The 19,903-nt window shown below is 56.4% G+C and overlaps 1 protein-coding gene across 3 annotated transcripts; it reads right to left on the bottom strand.

Moving 5' to 3' along the window:
- Positions 1 to 1,140: 1,140 nt before the first annotated feature.
- On the bottom strand, positions 1,141 to 19,482 carry ALKBH5 (alkB homolog 5, RNA demethylase). Of its 3 annotated transcripts, none has more exons than XM_086759639.1 (5): positions 19,190 to 19,482; positions 18,141 to 18,963; positions 11,671 to 11,751; positions 7,232 to 7,387; positions 1,141 to 5,545 (listed from the first exon to the last, which is right to left on the bottom strand). In XM_086759639.1, exons 2-5 carry the CDS (start codon positions 18,857 to 18,859, stop codon positions 5,362 to 5,364), a joined length of 1,140 nt encoding a protein of 379 aa, XP_086615765.1. In that variant the 5' UTR covers positions 18,860 to 18,963; positions 19,190 to 19,482; the 3' UTR covers positions 1,141 to 5,361. The 3 variants fall into 3 exon arrangements, with proteins under 3 accessions (XP_086615765.1, XP_086615766.1, XP_086615767.1); XM_086759640.1 differs by having other exon boundaries at positions 18,141 to 18,966; XM_086759641.1 differs by having other exon boundaries at positions 18,141 to 18,966; positions 19,184 to 19,482.
- Between the last annotated feature and the right edge of the window lie 421 nt (positions 19,483 to 19,903).

Raw genomic sequence — 19,903 nt, forward strand, 5'->3', positions numbered from 1 at the left:
ACAGCGCGACGCGGCCCCTTCCCACCCACGTTGCGCATGCGTCGCCGCTAGGATCGACGGGACTTGTAGTTCCCCAGCTCAGGCGCCCCCTGTGGGCCATTTATTTATTTAATTTATTGCCTTTTTTCCCCTCTCCTTTTTCTATCGGGTTTTCTCAGCGGAGTGACAGTGGGGACAGCTGGGGCAACCCCAGGCCGCTCACAGAGGCCTTCACAGCCACGGGGTGTCACAGACTGAGGGCTTCATCCCAGCCCACAGGCCCCACGGCCATGGGGTGCCTCAACATGGCGGCACCCCAGCTACGGGGCCCCGCACCGGCCGCACTCAGCACCCTGCCGTCAGTATTCCAGCCCCATCCCTGCCTGGAGACCGATTGTTCCAACCATGGTGCCGGGCAAAGCCGGTGGCATGGGCCCAGGGTGACTGGGGGAGGCACCATGCCCTGTGCCCGAATTTGCGGTGAGTCACCCTGGGCAGGGCAGGGCTTCCCCTCCCTGCTGACTAACCCCGGCCCCGGGGAAGGTGCCGCACTGGGGTGGCGTAGGCTTTGGGGTGCAAAACACCCTTGGGGGTGATCGGGGGGACATCGCCCTGATGTCCTGGTGATGGACAGAGGGATGGAGGGGACCGACCCCACGCACAGCCCTGGGCTCGAGGACAGGTGATGGAGAGGACCAGGAGCTCACGGAGGAAGAGGAGGAGGAAGGCCACCATACGAGGCCAGCAGATCCCACCCAGCTCTGCCATCCCATACCCACGCGCCTGCCCACCGCCATCTCCCTCTGGCAAGAGGAAGACAGGACAAGGCCAAACCACTGGGTGCAGCCCCATCCCAGGGTGCTGGGGACATTTGGGAAAGCCGAGACAGTGGGGCAGGGTGGGAGCTGGAGAGGGGACAGCACCCACATTTGCTCCCCAGGGCTGGAGAGCAAGAGGAGGAGGAGGAAGAGGAAGGCAGCAAGCCCCAGCCCTGCTTTCTAGGGCAGTGCAGGAGGGACAGACGCCGTGCTTGGCTGTCCCGTCCCGGGGGAGCCGGAGACTCCCTTTATTTAGAAGCGGTTCCCCACAACCTCGTTTCTGCCCACAGGGAAGCGAGGCGCGCGTCCCAGCCCCCGGCAGCACCACACGGGTAGGCAGAGCGATGCTTTCTGCTTTTATTCAATTAATGCAGCAATCTATACAAGAAAAAAAAAAATAACAATAATGAAAACCATGAAATTCCAAACTCTGACAGTGAAGAACCAAATTCTTCCTAAGAATCAACCAGAATTAAAAGATCCCCCCGCGTCAGACTGTACATAAAATAATCTCTGCCCCATTTACAGCGTTTCACACAGTACTTCTCGTATCTCAAACTTCAGAACTGTACAACTTTGTTACAAACCACGCTTTTTCCTAGGAAAAGCTTACGGAAAAAAATATTGCCACTTTCTTTTTTATTTTATTTTTTTTTAATTTTTATTCGTAACAAAACAAAACAAAAAAAATTAGAATCTTTAAAAAAAAAAATTAAAGTCAGCCAGAACTTCTAAGTGTGGGCAGGGGCGCAGGAAGGAGCAGAGACGCGCTTATCGGTCGAACATTTCTCCTCCCAACCAGGAAAGGGAACGCTTTTGGCAGATAAAAGGTTATTTGCCACCGGCGGGGGTCTGGACGCTGGCCCCCCCATGCGACCCTCAAAGCATTGCGGCCGTTTCAACCTGCAGCAGTGAGCATTGGGTACTGACAGCACCGAAATTCTGAGCTCTCACCCTGGCACAAGTCGCCTCGTGCCGGTGCCGGCTCACCCTGGAGAGCGGGTTGGCAGCCCTGCGCCCCAGCGACCCCCCCGACCTCCGGGATGAGCCAGGCCTCGGGATGGCAGCTCCGGAGAGGCACGGCTCTCGCCGAACAGCTGGATGAGAGTTCAGCAGGTGCTGAGCCAGATGTGGCAAGCCGGGCTGCCCCGCTGCAGGCAGGCTGCCTGCCGAGCCCCGCCGGGAAGGGACCTGCCGGAAAACCACGGCCCCTCCCTCGGCCAGCTCACCTCCCACCGCCGGCAAACAGCCCTTCCTTCTCCTCCTACAGACACAGAGCCCACGCGACCGACGCAAGAGCTTTAGTTCGATCAGTGAGCCTCCTCGAGATACCAGTAACAAACCCCAACCCTCCCGCTCTTCGCGGAAGAGTGGGGACAAACCCCAAAGCGGGGACAACCCCCACCTTCCTCAGGTAGGACAGTTCTCACGGTCTGGGCCGGGATCATGGCACTGGACGCGGCCTTACTCCCAGTTTCTGAGCAGGTTACACGAACAACACGCCGCAGGTGGATGGAGGGGATGTCGGAGCACAAGACTGGACAAGATGGACACGACAAAGCCGACTGGGTCAGGTCTGTGCACGAGCCTGTCCCGCTGAGCGTACGGGGAGAAGTTTCGCCTCCTAACTGCAGCTCCCCACCCTCCATCCTCCGCAGCAGACCCGTGCCACCAGCCTGACCCGAAACCTGCGGGCAACCCGACGCAGCCGGCGACAGAGAACAGGTACGGGCAACCCCAGCAGTTCTGAGCCACAGTTTTACCAGACAGGCTACAGAAAGGGATCTAGAGATCTGGATCCGCGTGAAAATGCGTCTTCTGGTTTCAGATCAAGGTTTCACTCCGGTGTTGTTCAGTGCAAAAGAGTTAAAAAAACCATGTTATCTACACATATACATCCGCGTGTATAGAAAGTGTCTGTACAAGTGGGGAAGATGGCCTGCCTACGCGCCAGGGACTCCTCGCCCAAGAGATGCTACGCGTCAGACCGGTTGCGTCCCGCGCGCTCTCTCCAAGGTGTCAAGCCCCAACCAGTCAGGTCGAAAACCAAAAGCACAAGAGAACAGATGGCAGCTGGAGAGCGGCTCCGGCCACGGCTACCGGCTCAAACCCACCGCACAGATGCGGGGCGGGGGGGAAAGGAAGAGAGCTCCGGACCACGGCATGCAGGAAAACCGGAAGGAACCGGGAGAGCTGACACCAGGGAACAGCATCCGCACTGCAGAGGGAGGTGTAAAATCAGGAGCTGGCGGGGGAGAGCAGGCTGTGCAGAGCCAAGACCTCCAGCAGCGACCACCGCCAGCACCTGCAGCAGTGCCCGACACCGAGGGGGATGAATCCAGGACGAATCCAGAAAGATAATTAGCAACAGCCGTCCCTAGGCATCCTGCTAGCAGGTCTCTAGCTTGCCGCAGACGTTTGCACCAGCCATGAGGAGGAGAAGGGATCGCTGCTCCCTGCCTGTGGTTTTGCTGTCAGGGGAAGGCCAAGCTTTCCAAAACAGGGGGTTTGTAGCGAAGAGCTGGCCTGGATCCTCTGCAGAAAGCTCGGCGGGTGAGGAACATCGCTTCAAACGCTAAGCGTGGTCTGAAAACGGTTTTTTAAAGGTTTCAGAAGCATGAACTTTCAGAGCTCTGGGCAGACCAGACAGGTTCCTTTGCAGGCTGGCTGCGAGGCTGTGCCCGTACGTCCGCACCAAGCCGACGGGTGCTCTCACCAGGAAAGCGATCAGATAATCAGAGACAGGCACTGGAGACCTCACCCACGACCTCGGCACAGCGCTGAAGGTGCCGGTAACTTCCTTTACACGAACGTGATCGCCTGATCCAGCCTGAGCAGTAACCCCAACAACGGGCGAGCGGCAGGAGTCGCAGAAATCAGCAAGGGAAGGAGAAGGACACTGAGACCCAGACGACAGCAAACACGCTCGATCGCCGAGGAACAGCGCTCTGGGGAACAACGCTTGGGTTTTTGTTTTTGTTTTTTTTTTTTCCTAACTGAGATCCCCTCAAGACAGCAGCGAACGGGTTTCAAAATATATTACATCTTCTTATTGCCAAGCGTGCGGACCATGAAATGTGTGAGGGACACAACACTAAGAAAAACTACAATTGGAGGGAGAGCAAAGCAGTAAAAACTTAAAAATAAGACTACTCCTTACAACTGCCAACACTTGGGTTCAAAGAATCAACTGGAGGAAGTTTTTTTTTTTAAAAAGTACGGTTCTAAATATGGTGTCAGGCCTCAAACTTTGAAAGTCTGGGCTAACGCAGACTGGGTGGGAAAAGAGTAGGAAGGCGGCAGACGGGGGGCTGGATTCCCGATTCTTCTCGGCGTTTTCTGTAGCAACCAGAAAACTCCCTGCCCCAGGAATAAGCCAGGAGGAGGCAGGTCACCGCTGCAGCACTAGCTGCTGGACACGCTGAACTGGGGCCCAGCTAGACCCTCGCCAGCCTCCGAGGGGACGGACCGCAGCCGAGCTGCCCGGCTCCCCCGAGGCCGGAGCAGCGCCCGTTCCCGCTCCGGGAGAGCGCAGTCCATCTCCCGGGATGGGACGCTGCGGCGTCTCAACTCTCTCCACCTAAAAGGGGCAGGGGGCCAAAAGCCAGCCGCCCGGGCAACGGAGGACAGCTCTTCCCAAGGGGTCCTAAGGCAAGCATCCTCAGAAGCACAGCCGTCTCTCCTGCTCCTCTTTGCTCTCTCCGGCTCCGGGAAGCAGCACGTTCTCAACGTGGTCACTCACTCGGCAGCCCTGGGGCTCCAGTACGGACCTCGGGTCAACGCTGGGCCAGCCCCAGTGAAGCCAGCCACGTTTCCTTCCTCCTCAACCAAAATACAGCCCTGGTCAGACCAGCACTGAGAAACCAGAGCTCAAGTACATTCTTCTCGGAGAGGGCAGCCCAGCGAGCCCACACCGGCTTGGGAAAAGGGACCGGAAAGGAAACCTACGGCATTTAAAACTGGTACTAAAGTGCAACAAAAATGTCCTAAACCCTTTGAAAACAATCGCAGTAAGAGGGGTCTGCAAAGCTTCAAACTTCCAGTTACTGCAGGGCACCCTTAAAACACAACCCAACAACAACCAGAGCAGACCAAGGAGCCCTTTGGTGAAGCAAGGAATACGAGGCCACCAGAGAGTTTCAGCTCCTGGGGTCAAACATCATATTTAGAACATTTGGAAAAGAAGAAAGTTAAAGCAAAAAAAAAAAAAAAACCCCAGAAATACAATTCTTGAATCTTGCGCAATGAAAGAGTTAAACTTTTTGGTGTTTTTAAAAGAAATCCCAACAGACAGCCTGGCATAACTTTATCTGCTTCCTAAGGGAGAGATGCCCATTTGACCCATGACTCAGGACACCATGTGCCCTGGACACGTTCCATCCTCACATGTGTCTCAGCATTCCTCCATTCATAAAACCAAATCGCTAGATCCTTCCTGTTTACTCTTCAGCCCAAAAGGAAAAACCAAAACTGAAGCTAGATGGAAGATAGCCAGAGGGAGGAGAAAGTTTTCACAGACTGGAGGCCAATCTCATCAGCTCCACGAGCCTGGAAAGCGCAATCCTCAGTGTCGCCTCATTTTAACTTTCCTGGCTGGGCTGCCGTCCTCCTCTTCCTCGTCACAGTCCTCCGTGTACTCGTAAGACCTTCGCCAATAGTTCTCAGAGCTGAAGTTGCTCCGTCTCCTATGTTTTGGTAAGAGGACTGAGCGCCTGTTTTCCTCTTTATCCATTTCTAGAATCCGTGGCCTACGGAGAGAGAGAAAGAGAGGGAGTGAGAGCACATCCGCGTTATTTCGGCATTCCTCATGCGGACGCTACCTGGGGTTTTGCACACTTTGAGCGATACGACTGATTGTTTCCACGCCGCTTGCCCAGTACTGGGCACTCAGCAGAGCAGGAACAGATCACCAAGCTGCACCTCCCATGGGGAGGCTGAGAACTTTGCCTTCGATGGCATAAATCCTTCCCCTTCCCGGGCCAAGTTTTGGTTTCTACCTCCACCAGGAACACCCCCAAGCAGCCCAGTCACCTCTTTTTAAGTGCAGGTTGTGGCACTTGGGCAGAGGCGTCTGCCTCTCCTGCAGCAGAACCCGCAGCACAGAGCTGAGCTCCTTTTTAAGCTGCTGGGGTGCTCATGGTGCAGGATCAAACCTCAGCTCCAGAAACCTTTGTCCTCTCACTAGTTCTCTCAAACGTTAGCGCAGTGCCATTGCTATTTCTGCAAAGCCGCCTCTGCTCTCACCCGCAGTCATTTAGTAGGACTGGGGTGGTGGGCCGCACAGAGCACTTATTTCATCCTAGGTGGCAACTGCCGAGACACCGCTCTGGTGTCTGTGCTTTTCACCTACGTTATACTGGAGATTTTGAGGCCAAAGGAAGGGAAAAACATGTTTTCGATACCCATCTGCTGCAGGAGTCTATGCAAGCCCTCCCAACTCCGCTAAGGTCACACCAGGCTGAAAAACAGCTCTCACGGATCTGCAGATTTGTCCTGCGTGACCGCTTCTCTAATCACCCACCGGCCCACTGCGTGCTCAGCGGTGAGCTTTCGTTTGCAGGCTTGATTCTCTTCTTATCTGCCTTCCCAGGCAGTTTGAGTCCAGGTGAACGAACACCGCTCATAAACAAGCCATCCCCGCCCTCCTCCGTCCAGGACAGGTTGAAACACAGGCTGGGGCCGCACAGCAGCCAAGCCCCAGGACCAAGCCAATTTTTGGTTTTTACACCATGTGCAGAGAACACCATCTCAATCCTCCAAAAGCTTTGGGATCAGAGAATACCAGGAATATTGCATGACAGCTGGCAGTCTGGCTATCGCTCACGGCTATCAATACGTTCACACCGAGCAAGGTGGTGTTTGAGGGAAGCCTTGCTGCAGAGCTCAAGCTGTCTGAAACCTCGGCGAGGAGCTCCCCCGAAGGTCAGGTTTACGCATTCGCACAGTCTGGTTACACACACAAAAATATACCCGAGCAGCTCTGCAACCAAAACAGGTCTAAGAAGCTTCCCAAGAAGGCCTTCACCTTCCCCTGATAGCAAAACCTCACATTCTCTCCCAAGACTGCTTTCATAATATAGTTTAATGCAGCTGCACAGGTTGCTTGGCAATAGAGGTCAAAAACAATTAGCTGCAGGGAAACTATTGTTCTGAATGACTGCATTATCAAGAGCCAGCCAAATCTATTGCTTCTTCATTACGCGACTCACAGGATAAACAACATAAGCTGCTTATGGCCAAAGCCCAGCTTCCGCAAGGCGAGGAGGAACGTACGAAGAACCTCGTTCTGATAAAACAGATCTGTACGCCACAAAAAGCAGCCGGGAGGTGCAAAGTGTGCTCTGCAGCCTCTCTTGTCAGAGTCCAGGAGCCTCAGACGCGCACGGACCTAGAGACAGCATCCAAAACATCGCTCTTGGGAAAGATCATCCTACCTGTGAGCAGCATCAGGATCTGCTTTGCGATGGGACCGCTTTGGTTTCAGGATCTGGTCCCGGTTGCTTCCCGATAGACGGTCAGAGTTATAACCTGGTGGCAACACAGAGCTACTCAGCGATTTTGTTTCCAATCGAGGTGCATCTAGTCTTGTTCTGAAAATATTTAAAGAGAAGAGAATTTGCAAGGAGTTTCTACAGAACCACCAGCTGCAGCAGATGTCTGGCCGGAAGCAGAACCCTCAATCCCAGCCCCGCAGCTCAGAGAGAGGGTCAGGACTGCTACGCTCAACAGCAAAACAAGCTGCAGCTTCCTGGTACTTGCAGCTTTGCTGCCTTGGTTAGAGGGGAGGAGGAAAGCTTAGGGACAGGAGTAGTCATGAGGTGAACGCCAACGGTGCTGGGCTCACTGCAATCCCAGTTACGGGATACAGAGAAGAGGCACTGGAGCCCCTGTGCAACCCCATGAAACCACAGTGACTCGTCAATAACTCGCAGCTCCAGTTAAGCCACCTGGGAGATGCCCTGCAAAATTCATCATCACCTACAACAGTAATAACTGCTTCTATCTGGAAACTCCCTGCTGTCTCAAGATCTTGTGGGGCCAGGCATTTGTCAGATTTCTCATCCTAAGAGGTTTAAAGAGCTGAAGTACGAGTCAGGAGAAGGTCTGGCAAACAGAAGCCGTACCACATCCCTTCCAGCAGCGCAGCACACGCTCAAGTGACACCAGAGAGCAAGCACAGCTCGTCCCAGAGCAGAAACGTCACTGCCGCTGGCCCAGCCATGCCTGTAGCCAGGCACGCGTGGAGGGAGGCAACAGCCCAAGCAGCAGGAATGAAAACTCAGCGGCGCAGTGTCTTATCCCGGCGCTATCGCCATCTCCAAGCCTGGCACAGTTACCAGTGTCAACTTACACGCGCTGCTGAAGTCTATTTCAAAACACAGACTGAAGCCTAAGAATGGGCAAAACACACTAAACCGGTGGTGCCGGTGCTCCAGAGCTGCCGATTTTAGGAGGATCCAAGCCACTTCCCAGAAGGAAAGGGCACCCTGACACTGTTGCTGCAGCCCCTCTCCTTCCTTGGGATTAGGGGAGAACGCGGAAGGGGTCTGGCTGAAGAAAGGGGAGAATCACTACTTGCTCCCTTGTACTGAACTTAAGCTCCCGAGGGAGGTTCCCACAGGAGATTCCCAACCTAAACTCCCTCGGAAGCACATTCAGCTGCCAAGCTTCCTCTCTGCCAGCAGGGAGAGCCTCTTCCGTTAACCAGAGCCATGCCAGGCGAAGCCACGACAGCCTAAGCTCGCCCAGCGTGCCAGAAACAAGGAACGCTTCCGCAGGCAGCTGCCAGGCTGGAGCCAGCACCGGTCCACAACGCCGCCGTCCCGAGGCGTTCTCAGCTCCAGGACTGGACCCAGTCCAGCCACACCACCAAAGGCAGTGCGGATCCCGCCCTGGACAAGCTAGGTGGTTTAAATACCTCCCAAATGTAACAGCAACTGCAGGCCTGCAATTAAAACAAACCAACCACCAACTACACTGCGAGGGCAAAAGAACGCCAGCCACGCTCTCTGCGTCCACAGAGCGACGGAGGCGTGAGCGGCAGGAGCAGGTACGAGAGGCTGCACCAAAACGCACAGCAAATTACCTACCGAAGTTCGAGTCAAACACAATTACTCCTGATGTAACTGCTTACAAACGGCAGCATACGTCCTCTAAAATGACTTTCAAGACCCACTTCCCTAGGTCTCATTTCTATCCCCACCTCCCACGTTACCTCCTTCAGCATCTCAAGAAATGGAGAGCATCATTCCACCCCCCCAGCCTCTTGCTCAAAGCGCTTCCAAACCTTGCCGGCTCCCCGCAGCCCCGCACTCCGATACGCAGGAAACCCTGTAAATATCACCGCACTACAGCACCGAAGTGTTTATGACCTACTTGGTAACCACACTGCTCTGTAGCATCCTGCAAAACCCAGCCACTCCTCCAGCTCGCACAGCTTTGTTCTCCTGCCGCTGCCAGCAAAAAGCGTTTCTAGAACCACGCACTCGGAGTAGAGGCAAGAGCAGATCCAGACTCCAACGCCTGGGACCCAGCAGGCTCTGGCAGCCTATTCAGAGCTGAATATCCCAGCTTCCAGCTGCAGAAAAAGTTTACGCCACTCTATGATCGAACTGATCTCATCCCAGCGGAAAGCTCGAGGCTGATTCTTACCACGGCGATGAGGAAGAGGAGTTTTACGAGGTCGCTGGCTGCTCCCAAGCCTCTCGTGCTAGCAGGCTACCAGCAGAAGAAGCTGTTTTCCTGGTTGCATAACACGCTATTTCAGACCGCACAACGTCGCGCGATCCGCGACTAGGGAGCGGCGTTTGCTGCAGCAATACACGCCGCGGGGACGCGAGCGCAGACAAAGGTCACCGCGGCCCTGCTGTGCATGCGTGCCTGCACGCGGGACCGGGCGAGGAGACGGCCGCCATCACAAGGGATAAGCAACAATTAATAAGCTCTATTTGGCAGCAATCAGAGCGCGCCCTTTGGCAAACAGGCAATCGCCGCGTATTCACCAGGGCTGCTAAGCTCTAGGGAGATTACACAAAAATAATTACCAGGGGGTTTCCACTTTGCTCAAGAGAAAAACCCTGTTGCGGTTTCATTCAGCCTGCCAGTCAAGTCAGCCCCGTCGCTGTCTGCGTGTGACTGGGCAGAGACACTTCTGCTCTAACGCTAAGCAAGTCAGGCCCCTAAAATCGGGGGAAGACAGAAGGACACACGGCTACAGAAGGATGGCTAAGCAAACCTGCTTTGCTAGGAGCTAACGGGCCTCGCCTGTTCGGCAGTGATGCACCGGGTCCGCCAGGAAGATCTCAGCCAGCTAGGTGCGTGCCCAGCGGCACTTTGAGGACAGTGGGCTAGACTGAAGTAACACCCGTAGCTTACACAGGCTGGCAAAAGCAAGAGGGAGAGCCAGCTTAAACAAGTACGTTAGACATCTGCACCAGTTCGGGCAGCTTTAGCTTATTTAGCCGAGCGTCTTTTCTAAGGAACCGCTCCACAGCCTAAGACAGGCAGCTTCTCTATCCCAAAGCCCAACTAAGGCAGCTACAGGATTTGGAGATGCCTTCCACTGGCGCTCATCAGCACCGGCGCCGCTTTTCGTTGGCTGCGGTAACCAACGACGTGAACGTAACAGCCTTTTAGTTCTTACCGCAACCCTCTCGCCGTAAACCTCACGTGGCAACAACCAGCCATCGGGTGGCTCGGTTCTAATCTGCCTTTCCTTCATCCCACTCTATCATCTGCCCCATCTCCCTGGCTCGGCGCTGATTTTGCCTGGCTAACGCCTCAGGGCTGCTGTTTTTCCTGCCTTCGTTTCACGGGGCTCTCTAACCAGATGTCCAACTCCACTCCGCTGGCTTTGCGCCACACCTTCACAGCGTTGCCAGACCTGTTTTGACACCAACTAAGCCGTCCGAAAACTCGTGCCAGCCTGGGCCATCAGTGCAGCCCTGCCCTCGTGCCCACACTTTCACCTAGGTTTACAGAACTCAAATCACGTGTGTTTTCACTTGCAAAAAGATTTCTTGACAGCAAAATTACTGCAAACACCTTCTAAGGCACAACTAACATGGGTCAACGTGTGGCAGTCACATTTTTTGGTCCCCTAGTAGAAGGGACTGATGAGACAGGACATATGTGGGCACAAAAAACCTGAGGGAGTCTGGGGTGGGGTTGATTTGTTTTTTTTGGGCTTTTTTTCCCCGAAGAGCTTAGGAACAGGCACTGGCTGATGAAATGCCATCAGCTGACCAGGACAGCGTATCTTCTAAAACAGGAAGCGTGTGATACAGCGTACAGAGTTTGTCTTCCCAACACCAACTCAAAGGACAAGCTCTGTACACTGATCACTAAATTCACGGCATCCGTTTCCCTTCGAAGCCAGCATCTTCCTCCCTCTCCCCGGGAAACGAAAGCCACGCTACCAAGAAATCTGCTTTACAGGAGATTCTTCATCGTAGGCATCAGTTCCAAAGCAGCATGCAGGTAACTCACGCATGTGGGTATCGTATGATCAGACACCTGAGCACACAGCCCGGAACAAGAGTTTGAAATCCTGGCTGGCAGGAGCCAGGCAGCCAAGGAAAGCCCGGTATTTGGACACGACCAGCGCTCGCAAACCCAGACGTTAGAACGAAATACCGCTGCACAGAGCCAAGAAGTGATTAACTCTGCAGGACCAAGTTCCATCTACTTCCACCGGCCAAGCGATGGGGACGGCAGGACAGAGCGAGCAGAGTGACATCTAATCAAGAGGCAAGATCAAGCCAGCAAATTACCAAGCAAAGCCATTTTAAAGTGTTTCTTCACAAGCACCTTAGGAAGCATCACAACACCACACTCAAGTTTATCTTACTGACCAGAGGGCTTCAACACTCACTTTCGAAGGATGATGACGGCTCTTCTCTCCTTGATGTCCTGTGGTCGAATACAGTGTGTAATTTCATCGGCTGCATATCCGCTGACAACAAAAACAAAAAGCCACCATGAGAAAAATGTCAGGCAGAAAGCAGAAAGCGGCTGCCAGCCTCAACTACTCAGTTCAATCCGTCGTTTCCTAACTTCCACCAGGAACTCCTCCTCCAAACACCTTTCCCCAGGCACACGGGAACTCAACTTACAGGAAGGAACTTCGGGAAAGAATGAGGATGGTCAGGGCTTTTTTTTTTTTTTTTTTGACCCAATTTTTTAACAGACAAAGGAAACTGTTACCCGCCACAACACTGTGAAATAAGACATGCAGAACATGAGCTTAGGGAGTGTAAACTCAGTCAATTCATTTATCAAGAAATCAGAGAGCAACAAAATCGGCACATTGCTCCAAAGCATCTTCTCACGCACGTCCCCAAGAAAAAAAACATCTCTCATGGCTGAGCTGCCCAGCATACCCAGACACGAACGTGCACCGGAGTCAGAGAGATTCGTTAGTCAAAGAGGGGGTGCAGCGCTGTGAAGAGTGAAGTATCTCACGCCCCTCACAGACGCTGCCATCTCAGCACCCTTGTCCTCCCCGCTGCTCCCCATGTGGCAGACCCTCAGCCACGGCAGGAACGTCACCCCCAGCACAACACACACGGGGTAACCTTCAAATTCAGACCCGCGAAGCAAGCTGCCCTCCTAAAACCTCCCTGCCACAGGGCTCACAAGGCAGGACAGCTACTCGGGCCGACAAAAATCACACCGGGCTCACGCAGCCACATCGCCACGCAGCAGCCGTTCTCGGCAGGAGAGCGTTTCGCTGTACGAGATGACTTCACATTTCTAGCAGGAGGAAAGTCGTGGCCACGAGGGCCCCAGCCACCTGCAACACACAGGAGCGTTTTTCCTGTAGCTGTTTCAGTTGTTCAGCACAACTCCTCAGGGTCCAGCGAAGCACGAGAGACGGCGGCGCGTCCGTGGAGAACAGCCATCACGCCTGCTCGGACAAACGCGCCACCCTGCCAGGAGAACGTCTCGTCATTCCCGTGGGTGCTAACGAGCAGGTCCTAGAGGTAGGCCTGCCCTCTACCTGCTGTTTGGAGAGCGTCAGTTCACAAAAGAGCCTGCTAGAGTCCAGCATGGGGAAAAGTTAAACGCCTTCAGAACCTCCTGAAACAGCTGACAAGGACAGAAGGGCTTCGAGGGGACTCGGCGGAGGCCGCTCAAGCCACACAAAGCTAGCGCACTCCCACGCCGGTTTAACCCGAAGCGGAAATCACCGAGCCCGCTCTCCTCGCGAAGCTTGGACCGTGAAGCTGCTGCCGTGCCGGCTGTCAGCTGGCCCTCCAGGAGCACAGCCTGGGTCGTCGGCTTGCAGGTTATTCGGGACGCTCGGAGCAGAGCACGGATCACGCACACGCAGGTCCTCTCGGGATGGGACCGGGTTTCCTTTATCTGGTTAGATAACCCACCCACTCACCAAGAAAGGCGCACCTCTCAAAGACAGATTTACTGCTTTGAGATGAGAGCTAAGAGTCTAAGAGCCGATCAGTTTGAACAGGGGGTGATGTCCACCCCCCCGGCCTCTGGGGCACTGCAGAACAAGACAGCGTTACGAGAAAGGGCTTAGAACGATGCTCTGTTACGTTCCAGGAATCTCTGCGTCAAGCTCCAGCGAATTCATTAATATCACCCACGTTAACGTTCAATGCGGCGCATCCTCGGCGACACCCTGAACGTCAGGAAAGCGTCTGCTTCCAGGCCTGCGCTCGCCATCACGAGATGTCAGCCTGACCAGTCCTTCTCGCTCCCCAGGCAGGAACTCGCTTTCCAGCTCACTGTCAGAGCGGCGCCAGGCAGAGCTCGTTGTCCCAGACACACGGGCAGCACCAAAGCAACAGCCCCAGCACCCCTGAGGCCCCACTGGGGACCCACCAGTCTGGCCCAGTGCCACTCTGGTGTGGGAAAACGCAGCTTGCACTGTATCAGGTACAGCGATGGCGTCTCTCTGCACGGCCCTCCAGCAAAGGGGTTCACACAAGCACCAGGCAGAAAAATGAAAATACAAGATTTTTTCGTTGTGTCACGCTTGTTCTGCTTTGTGCCGGCGTGAACTTCTCACCCACCGCGCGGCGTGGCCGCATCCCGACGATGGGTGAAGGGGCAGGCGCTGGAACAAAACACCCGTAATGACCTCAAGGGTCTACCCAGAGAACAAACCCAAAGCACGAGGCAAGAAATAAGTCTGTAAGGAAAACCCTAAATTGCTGCCCACGAGAATGCCACCTCCAACCTAGAGCATCTTCTAGAACACAGGGAGGTGCAGATACCCCATACGCGCCCCCAGGTAACACCACGACTCCCACCTAACCTGTCAGATCACCCCCAGCTCCTCCCCGAGTCTCTTTTCCAGTCCAGAAGAGCTGTGGCCAAGTCAGAACTGATTCACACGTGGACGAAAGCAGATTTTTTTTTTTTTTTTTTTTTTGGTACAAATATCCCCAGAAAGGAGGCCCTGAAGTTCTACAGAACCTCTAACGAGAAATATTCCGCGGGGCTGACGACAGCCTGCGCAGCTCGCAGGCAGAGGGACCTCACACGCTAGCCCATCGCAGGGTTTGAGCGGCTCCACGCTTCAGGAAAGCTGCTGCCACGAACCACGGATGTGACACCAACCAGCTCAAGCAGAGCTTGAACAAATCTATTTGCCTCATCGCCACTGGCACGCACAGAACTTCCTCTGCACCAACGGCCCATTCCGAGGGATCAGACTTTTCTGGAAAAGCATCTAATCCAGGCAGTTGCCGAGAGATTCCTCCAGCTGGGAAGAAAGCAGGTTCATCCTTCGGAGACTCCAACCAGCTCCGATTATGCTGCCATCAGGCACGCCTCGAGACAACAGGAGAGAAAAACATCACGGTGTTCCCGCTGCTATTAGAAACAGCGGGGGGACGACCTGGAGCCCTCACCAGCTGTGGAAGGGAAGCCCGTATGGTGCACAAGCTCTCAGAACTTGGGAAACGTTACCTTTGGTCATTCCTTCCTCTAAGGGCAACTGCACTATTTCCAGCCACGGCACTGAGATGCAACACCTGGCAGTTAAACTAAAGCCGGCTTGGTGCCGAGATTCCGATCTACGACAGCGGCTGCGGGGCACAGCGCAGCGCAGGGGTCTGGCTGGAACCACCCGCCCCGGAGTTGGCTCTGCTCCTTCCCTTTTTTCCAGCCTAAGCATTCCTCAAAGCAGGTGTTCCCCAGATGAATGGGGAAATTCCTTCATCTCCTCCCCGCTGCTTCTAATGATTGATGCTTATCACATTGTCTTTAAAAAAAAAAAAAAAAAAATAAAAGACACAAACACAGTTCAGCCAGCAGCCCCCAACAGGCAGCAGATGATCCACAGGACTGAAATCCAACTTAACTCCAACTGTCCGAAGAGCAGCGCAGACCGAGGTGCTCCTGCCGCCTTCTCTCGGCTCCAGCAGAACAAACCTGCAGGAGCACCCGCTTCCCGCTGGGTGCTGCAGGAGAAGAGGGGACCGGAGGAGGCTTCTCCTAGACGTCAAATCCTACAAGGGCAAACCTTCGCCGCAGATGAGAACGGGGAGGGAGAAGCACCTTGCTGGAAGAGGAAGGAGCGCGTGAGCAGGCTGTGGGGTGGCTTAGCCCTTGTCCTGCTGGCAGAGGTGCACAGCCCAGCCAGGAGAATCTCTGCTCCACCTTTTAAACGCTAAACCTGTCGTTTGAGGCGGGTTCAGTGTTTGCAAACACCACAGCCTGCTTCCCGGCAGGCAAAGAAAGTCAAGGGAAAGGCCCTCTGCAAACTCCCAGCCAGGCGAGCAGCTACAAAATCACGAGGACGATTTGGAACAGATTGCTGAGAGCAGGAACGGGACAAGCGTGACCTGGGGAGAGCCTGAGAACGGTGCGGGGGCAAAGGGAGAGATCCAACAGCTTTCTTTAGATCCTCACACGGCAACCGAACACACGCGGCTCCCCTGGCTTCCCCAGAAAGGCGACGCGCCAGCAGCAGCCACTGACCCAGCAATATTTGAATCACAGACATCACAAGCGTGCCATTTCTATCTGCGCCGTTTCCCTATCTCCAGGGCAACTGCCTTCAGCAACCGCTTACCGAGAGGAGAAAAAGCCAAGTTTGGGGAGCTGACTTTAAACTAAACATGACCAAGGGCTGGATTTTGGAGATACACCCTTGAGAGCCTACGGAAGGGCTGCTCCTCCCCACTCCTCCCAAATTGCTGGGGCTACAGGGTAGACAAGGAGATCTGCCGGAGCTGAGGAACTTGCATCCAGCCAGGATCATATCATCGCAGAACAATGACTTTGGCAGAACCTCTCTTAAGTGAGTGCTAAGTATCTGCTAACTGCTGCACCAAAATCGAAATAATCCCCACTTTAAAGTCTATTATTTGCTGGAAAGCAGAACATCTAACCTAGTGAACGCCTAGGGTAGGTTGGTCAGAAAGCCACCCTTTTGCTTGGAGGGAAAAAGATATCTTCTTTTGGTTTGGACGATTGCTTCAGCCATCTTAATAAACTGATTACAGCACCCAGGTGACGCAGGCCAACAACCCAAACACACAGGCCTGGGAGAGACCTCGCTGCAATTCTGGGAGCGCCTCTTCCCAGCAGTTTTGGGTGAAGGGCGAGGATCTGGGACAAGAAAATTTCATTCTCTGGTCCTGGAGCAGAGAAAAGCACCTCTCCCTCCTCCACCGCGAGGTCCTGATCCTCCTGGGGATGTAAGGCCACGAGAGTTTTCATAACGGCTTCAGCTACAAGAGTTCAGACTGACCCTACACCAACAGCATGCTTCTAAGCAAGAAAAAACTCACTGCCCTTAAAAAGAAAAAACAAAAACAAAAAAAAAAGACCTCTGGCTGTGAAAGGAAGGACAACTATTTACTCCAGGTCACCCGGGGAAAGGCAGCACAGGCGTTCGCATCACCAGCAGGAAAATTAGGGTAGAAAGTTTCCCCTCTCATGTCTAAGAGAAGTCAGGGAGCAGAGCGGCCGCCTGGCACCTGGCAGCCTCCATCCCCGGGGACGGAGCTCGCTCTGCGGTGAAAGGACAGGCGGCAGGACGGGTCCCCCCTCCAGGGCCCATTTCACAAAACCACCCTGACCCCTACAACCCCTGCACCCTCCCTGCCAGTCCACCAGAGACAGAGAAAACGTCCTCAGCACCGCTCCCGCTTCCCTCCGCAGCCTCCCTCATCCCTCGCTAATCCACAGAAGTTACCTAACGCAGGGGGTACGGAGAGGATTAGTTAATGTTTGTGCAGCTTTTCCCAGATAAAAGCTACGCGAGATCTCGGCATTTATTATTGATGCACTAGTCAACGGCGTGAGGCTGCATGTATGTCGGGGGGAAAAAAAAAAATTCCTTCCCGAACCCTGCGGCGATCACTTTACAAGCCAAAGCAGGGGATTGTGTTACGGCCTGGGAGCCCTGAAAACCAGCCTGGACCTTCACCAGTCCAAAAGAAAAAAAAAAATAAAACGCCAAACGAGGATATAGTTGGTAGCTCAGAGCGCTGCTGGCAGGGTCCAGGCGATCCCTGCTCCTGGCAGGGAGCACTCTGACCTTCAGGGACTGCTGGGCTCTCAGCCGCTCTCCCTGAGGCTCGGACGCCGGTGGGTCCGTACGCGCCGGCCCGCGCGAACCCCGCCTGCCCCCTTACCTGCCCGCTCCACGCGTCCCGGGAGGCGGCGGGGATTAGGAAGCAAGCATTTCCCAGTGCCAATCCCAGCTTTACTACCGACCGGCTGCGTGACCTTGGGCAGGTCATTTCACCTCCACAGCTCTTCCCCTGCTCGCAAGAACGCAGGGGAAGTCTTTCCTCGCGCCCACAACCCACCGCGTTTCCAAGTGACAGTCCCACGGGGCTCTGCACTCCGGTCTCCCCATCGGCGTCGGGCAGGGGAGGGTTTAGCATTCCCAGTTTACAGACTGGGAAGATGAGGCCCATGCGCACCTCTCCACGCTTAAGGTCAGGTCGGGGAGCTAAGAATAAACCCAGGAGCCCTGTCCCAACCAGCTGCTCTGCTCTGACCGCTCTCCGGCAGAGGATCCATTTTGTGTCACGATGTGTTATTTCAACCGTTTACGGGAACTACAGCAAAGCTCGGCTCCGCAAGTGGCCGTGCTCCTGCCAGGCCTCGCCTCGAGCCCCGCAGAGAGGGGCAGCCCCCCTAAAACTCAATCACCCACCCAAATCCCCATCCACCACGGCGGCAGGACCCCCCTTAAATCCTTCCTTCCGCCGCAGCGAGACCCTGCACGCCTCCAGGCAGGCGAAATCGAGCCCGAGCCGCCGTCGGGGCGTGCATCCGCGTGCCTCACGATTAGCGTTACACAACCGAGCCCCCGGCACGCCAGCGGAGGCCTGGGCAACGCGGGCGAGTTACCTGAGCACGGTGACGCTCCCCCTCTTCACGGGCAGGAAGAGAACGGGCTCCGAGACCCTGATGGGTTTGAACTGGAATTTACACCCGAAGCAGAGCGCCGAGTCGCTGAAGAAGGAGACGGAGACGATGGGCCTCTCAAAGATATGGATGGGGTCCACGTGGGAGACAATGCAGCCCCCCGGCTGGTAGTCGTTGATGACGGCACTGTTCACAAAGCCCTCGGGAATCACCCGGTGCTCCACCAGCTTCCTGATCACCAGGTCGTGCACCCACTCGGGGATGGCGTCCACCTCCCCCCGCGGGTACAGGCGCTCCTGGCCAGGGCCTCGTCTCTGCAGCTGAGACCCGTAGGTGTAGCCCTCCCCAAAAAAATACTTGTTCCGCAGCGGCGCCCGATCCACCGTGTGCTCCTTGTAGAGCCCCTTCTCCGCTCGGGACACCACATCCTCGATTCGAGCTTCGATCTTGGCGCACTCCTCGGCGCTGAAGAGGCGAAGCTGACGGATGCCGCTTTTGACTTTCCGAGCTTCCTCCTCCTCTTTCTGCTCCTCGTAGTCGCTGGGCTCGGAACCGGAGTCCTCTTGGTGTCGACGTTTACGGTCGTAAGGGGGGGGTTCGGGGGGTTCCCGGGGGAGGCCACCGCCGCCTTTGTGGCCGTCCCGGTAGGGCATCATGGACTTGAGCTTCTCCCGCAGGTCCGTGTAGCCGCTGCCGGCCATAGTGCGTCCGCAGCCCCCGCCTCTATCGATCCCGGTGCTGCAGGCGGCGGCGGGCGGCGGCGGCGGCGGGGGACGCGCAGCTGCTATTCATGGCACCCGCCGCCCTGCTGGAAGAAGCCCGGGAGGAACGGGGAAGGGTGAGGACGGGACCCCCGGCAACGCGACCGTGCCCGCGGGAGCCCGGTGTGCCCCCCCCCCGCGCCCCGCTCCCCGGTGGAGATGGGACCCCCCCCGCGCGCCGCCACCCCACCTCCCGGTGGGCACCACGGCTCCCTCCCTCCCGGGGTGGGGGGGAAGAAGGAAGGGGGGGCCCGGCGCACACACACTCACGGCTTCGCCCGAGCGCGGGCACGGACAATGCTGCCGGTACCGCCGGCGGGGCTCACGCGGCGGCCGGGCCTGGCACATGCCCAACGGCGGCCCCGGGGCGGCTCGGCACCCTGCTCGCTCCCGCCGCGGCGGCGGCGGCGATGCCCATGGAGGGAGAAGGGGGAAGGGGCCGGGCTGGGCTGGGTTGGGGGGGGGGGAAGCGGCGGCGGCGACCGGGGGTCTCGCGCGGCCCTTCCCGCGGCGCGAGCGGCGCGCTACGTCACCAGGAGCCAGCCCGACATCCCGGATCCACCGCCCCGCCCCGCCGCGCACGCGCCCCGCCGCCGCCACCGCCCTCCACCCCGGCCCCGCCCCTCGTACGTACAACGTAACGGCGACGCGGCGGCCCGGCCCCGCCCCGCCCCAGCCCCGGCGCCGGTCCCGCCGCCGCACCCCCCGCCCTCGCCTCACGCCGTAACCGCTACCGGGCAGCGCCGCGCCGCCCCGCCCCGCCTCGGCGCTGATTGGCCGGGAGGGGCGGGCGCGAGCGGGGCGCGAGCCGGCGGCCGATTGGGCGGCTGGCGGGCGGCGCAGGAGGCGGGGGCGGAGGAGGGGGGGGTGGCCGCCGAGGTGCCTGCGGCGGCGGCGGCGGGGCGCGACCGCCCCCTGGCGGGCGGGCGGAACGGCACCGAGCGAGCGGGTCACCGAGCTACCGGTTGTGCCTCCCGTTAACGG

Source organism: Chlamydotis macqueenii, chromosome 15 (assembly GCF_036417535.1).
Source record: "Chlamydotis macqueenii isolate bChlMac1 chromosome 15, bChlMac1.mat, whole genome shotgun sequence".
Lineage (NCBI taxonomy): Eukaryota > Metazoa > Chordata > Aves > Otidiformes > Otididae > Chlamydotis > Chlamydotis macqueenii.

Coding starts and splice junctions, on each gene's coding strand:
- ALKBH5 (XM_086759639.1), bottom strand. CDS start 18,859: ATGGCCGGCAGCGGCTACACGGACCTGCGGGAGAAGCTCAAGTCCATG. Junction 11,752..18,140: donor GGGAGCGTCACCGTGCTCAG/GTAACTCGCCCG, acceptor TTTTGTTGTCAG/CGGATATGCAGCCGATGAAA. Junction 5,546..7,231: donor GATCCTGATGCTGCTCACAG/GTAGGATGATCT, acceptor CTCTCTCCGTAG/GCCACGGATTCTAGAAATGG.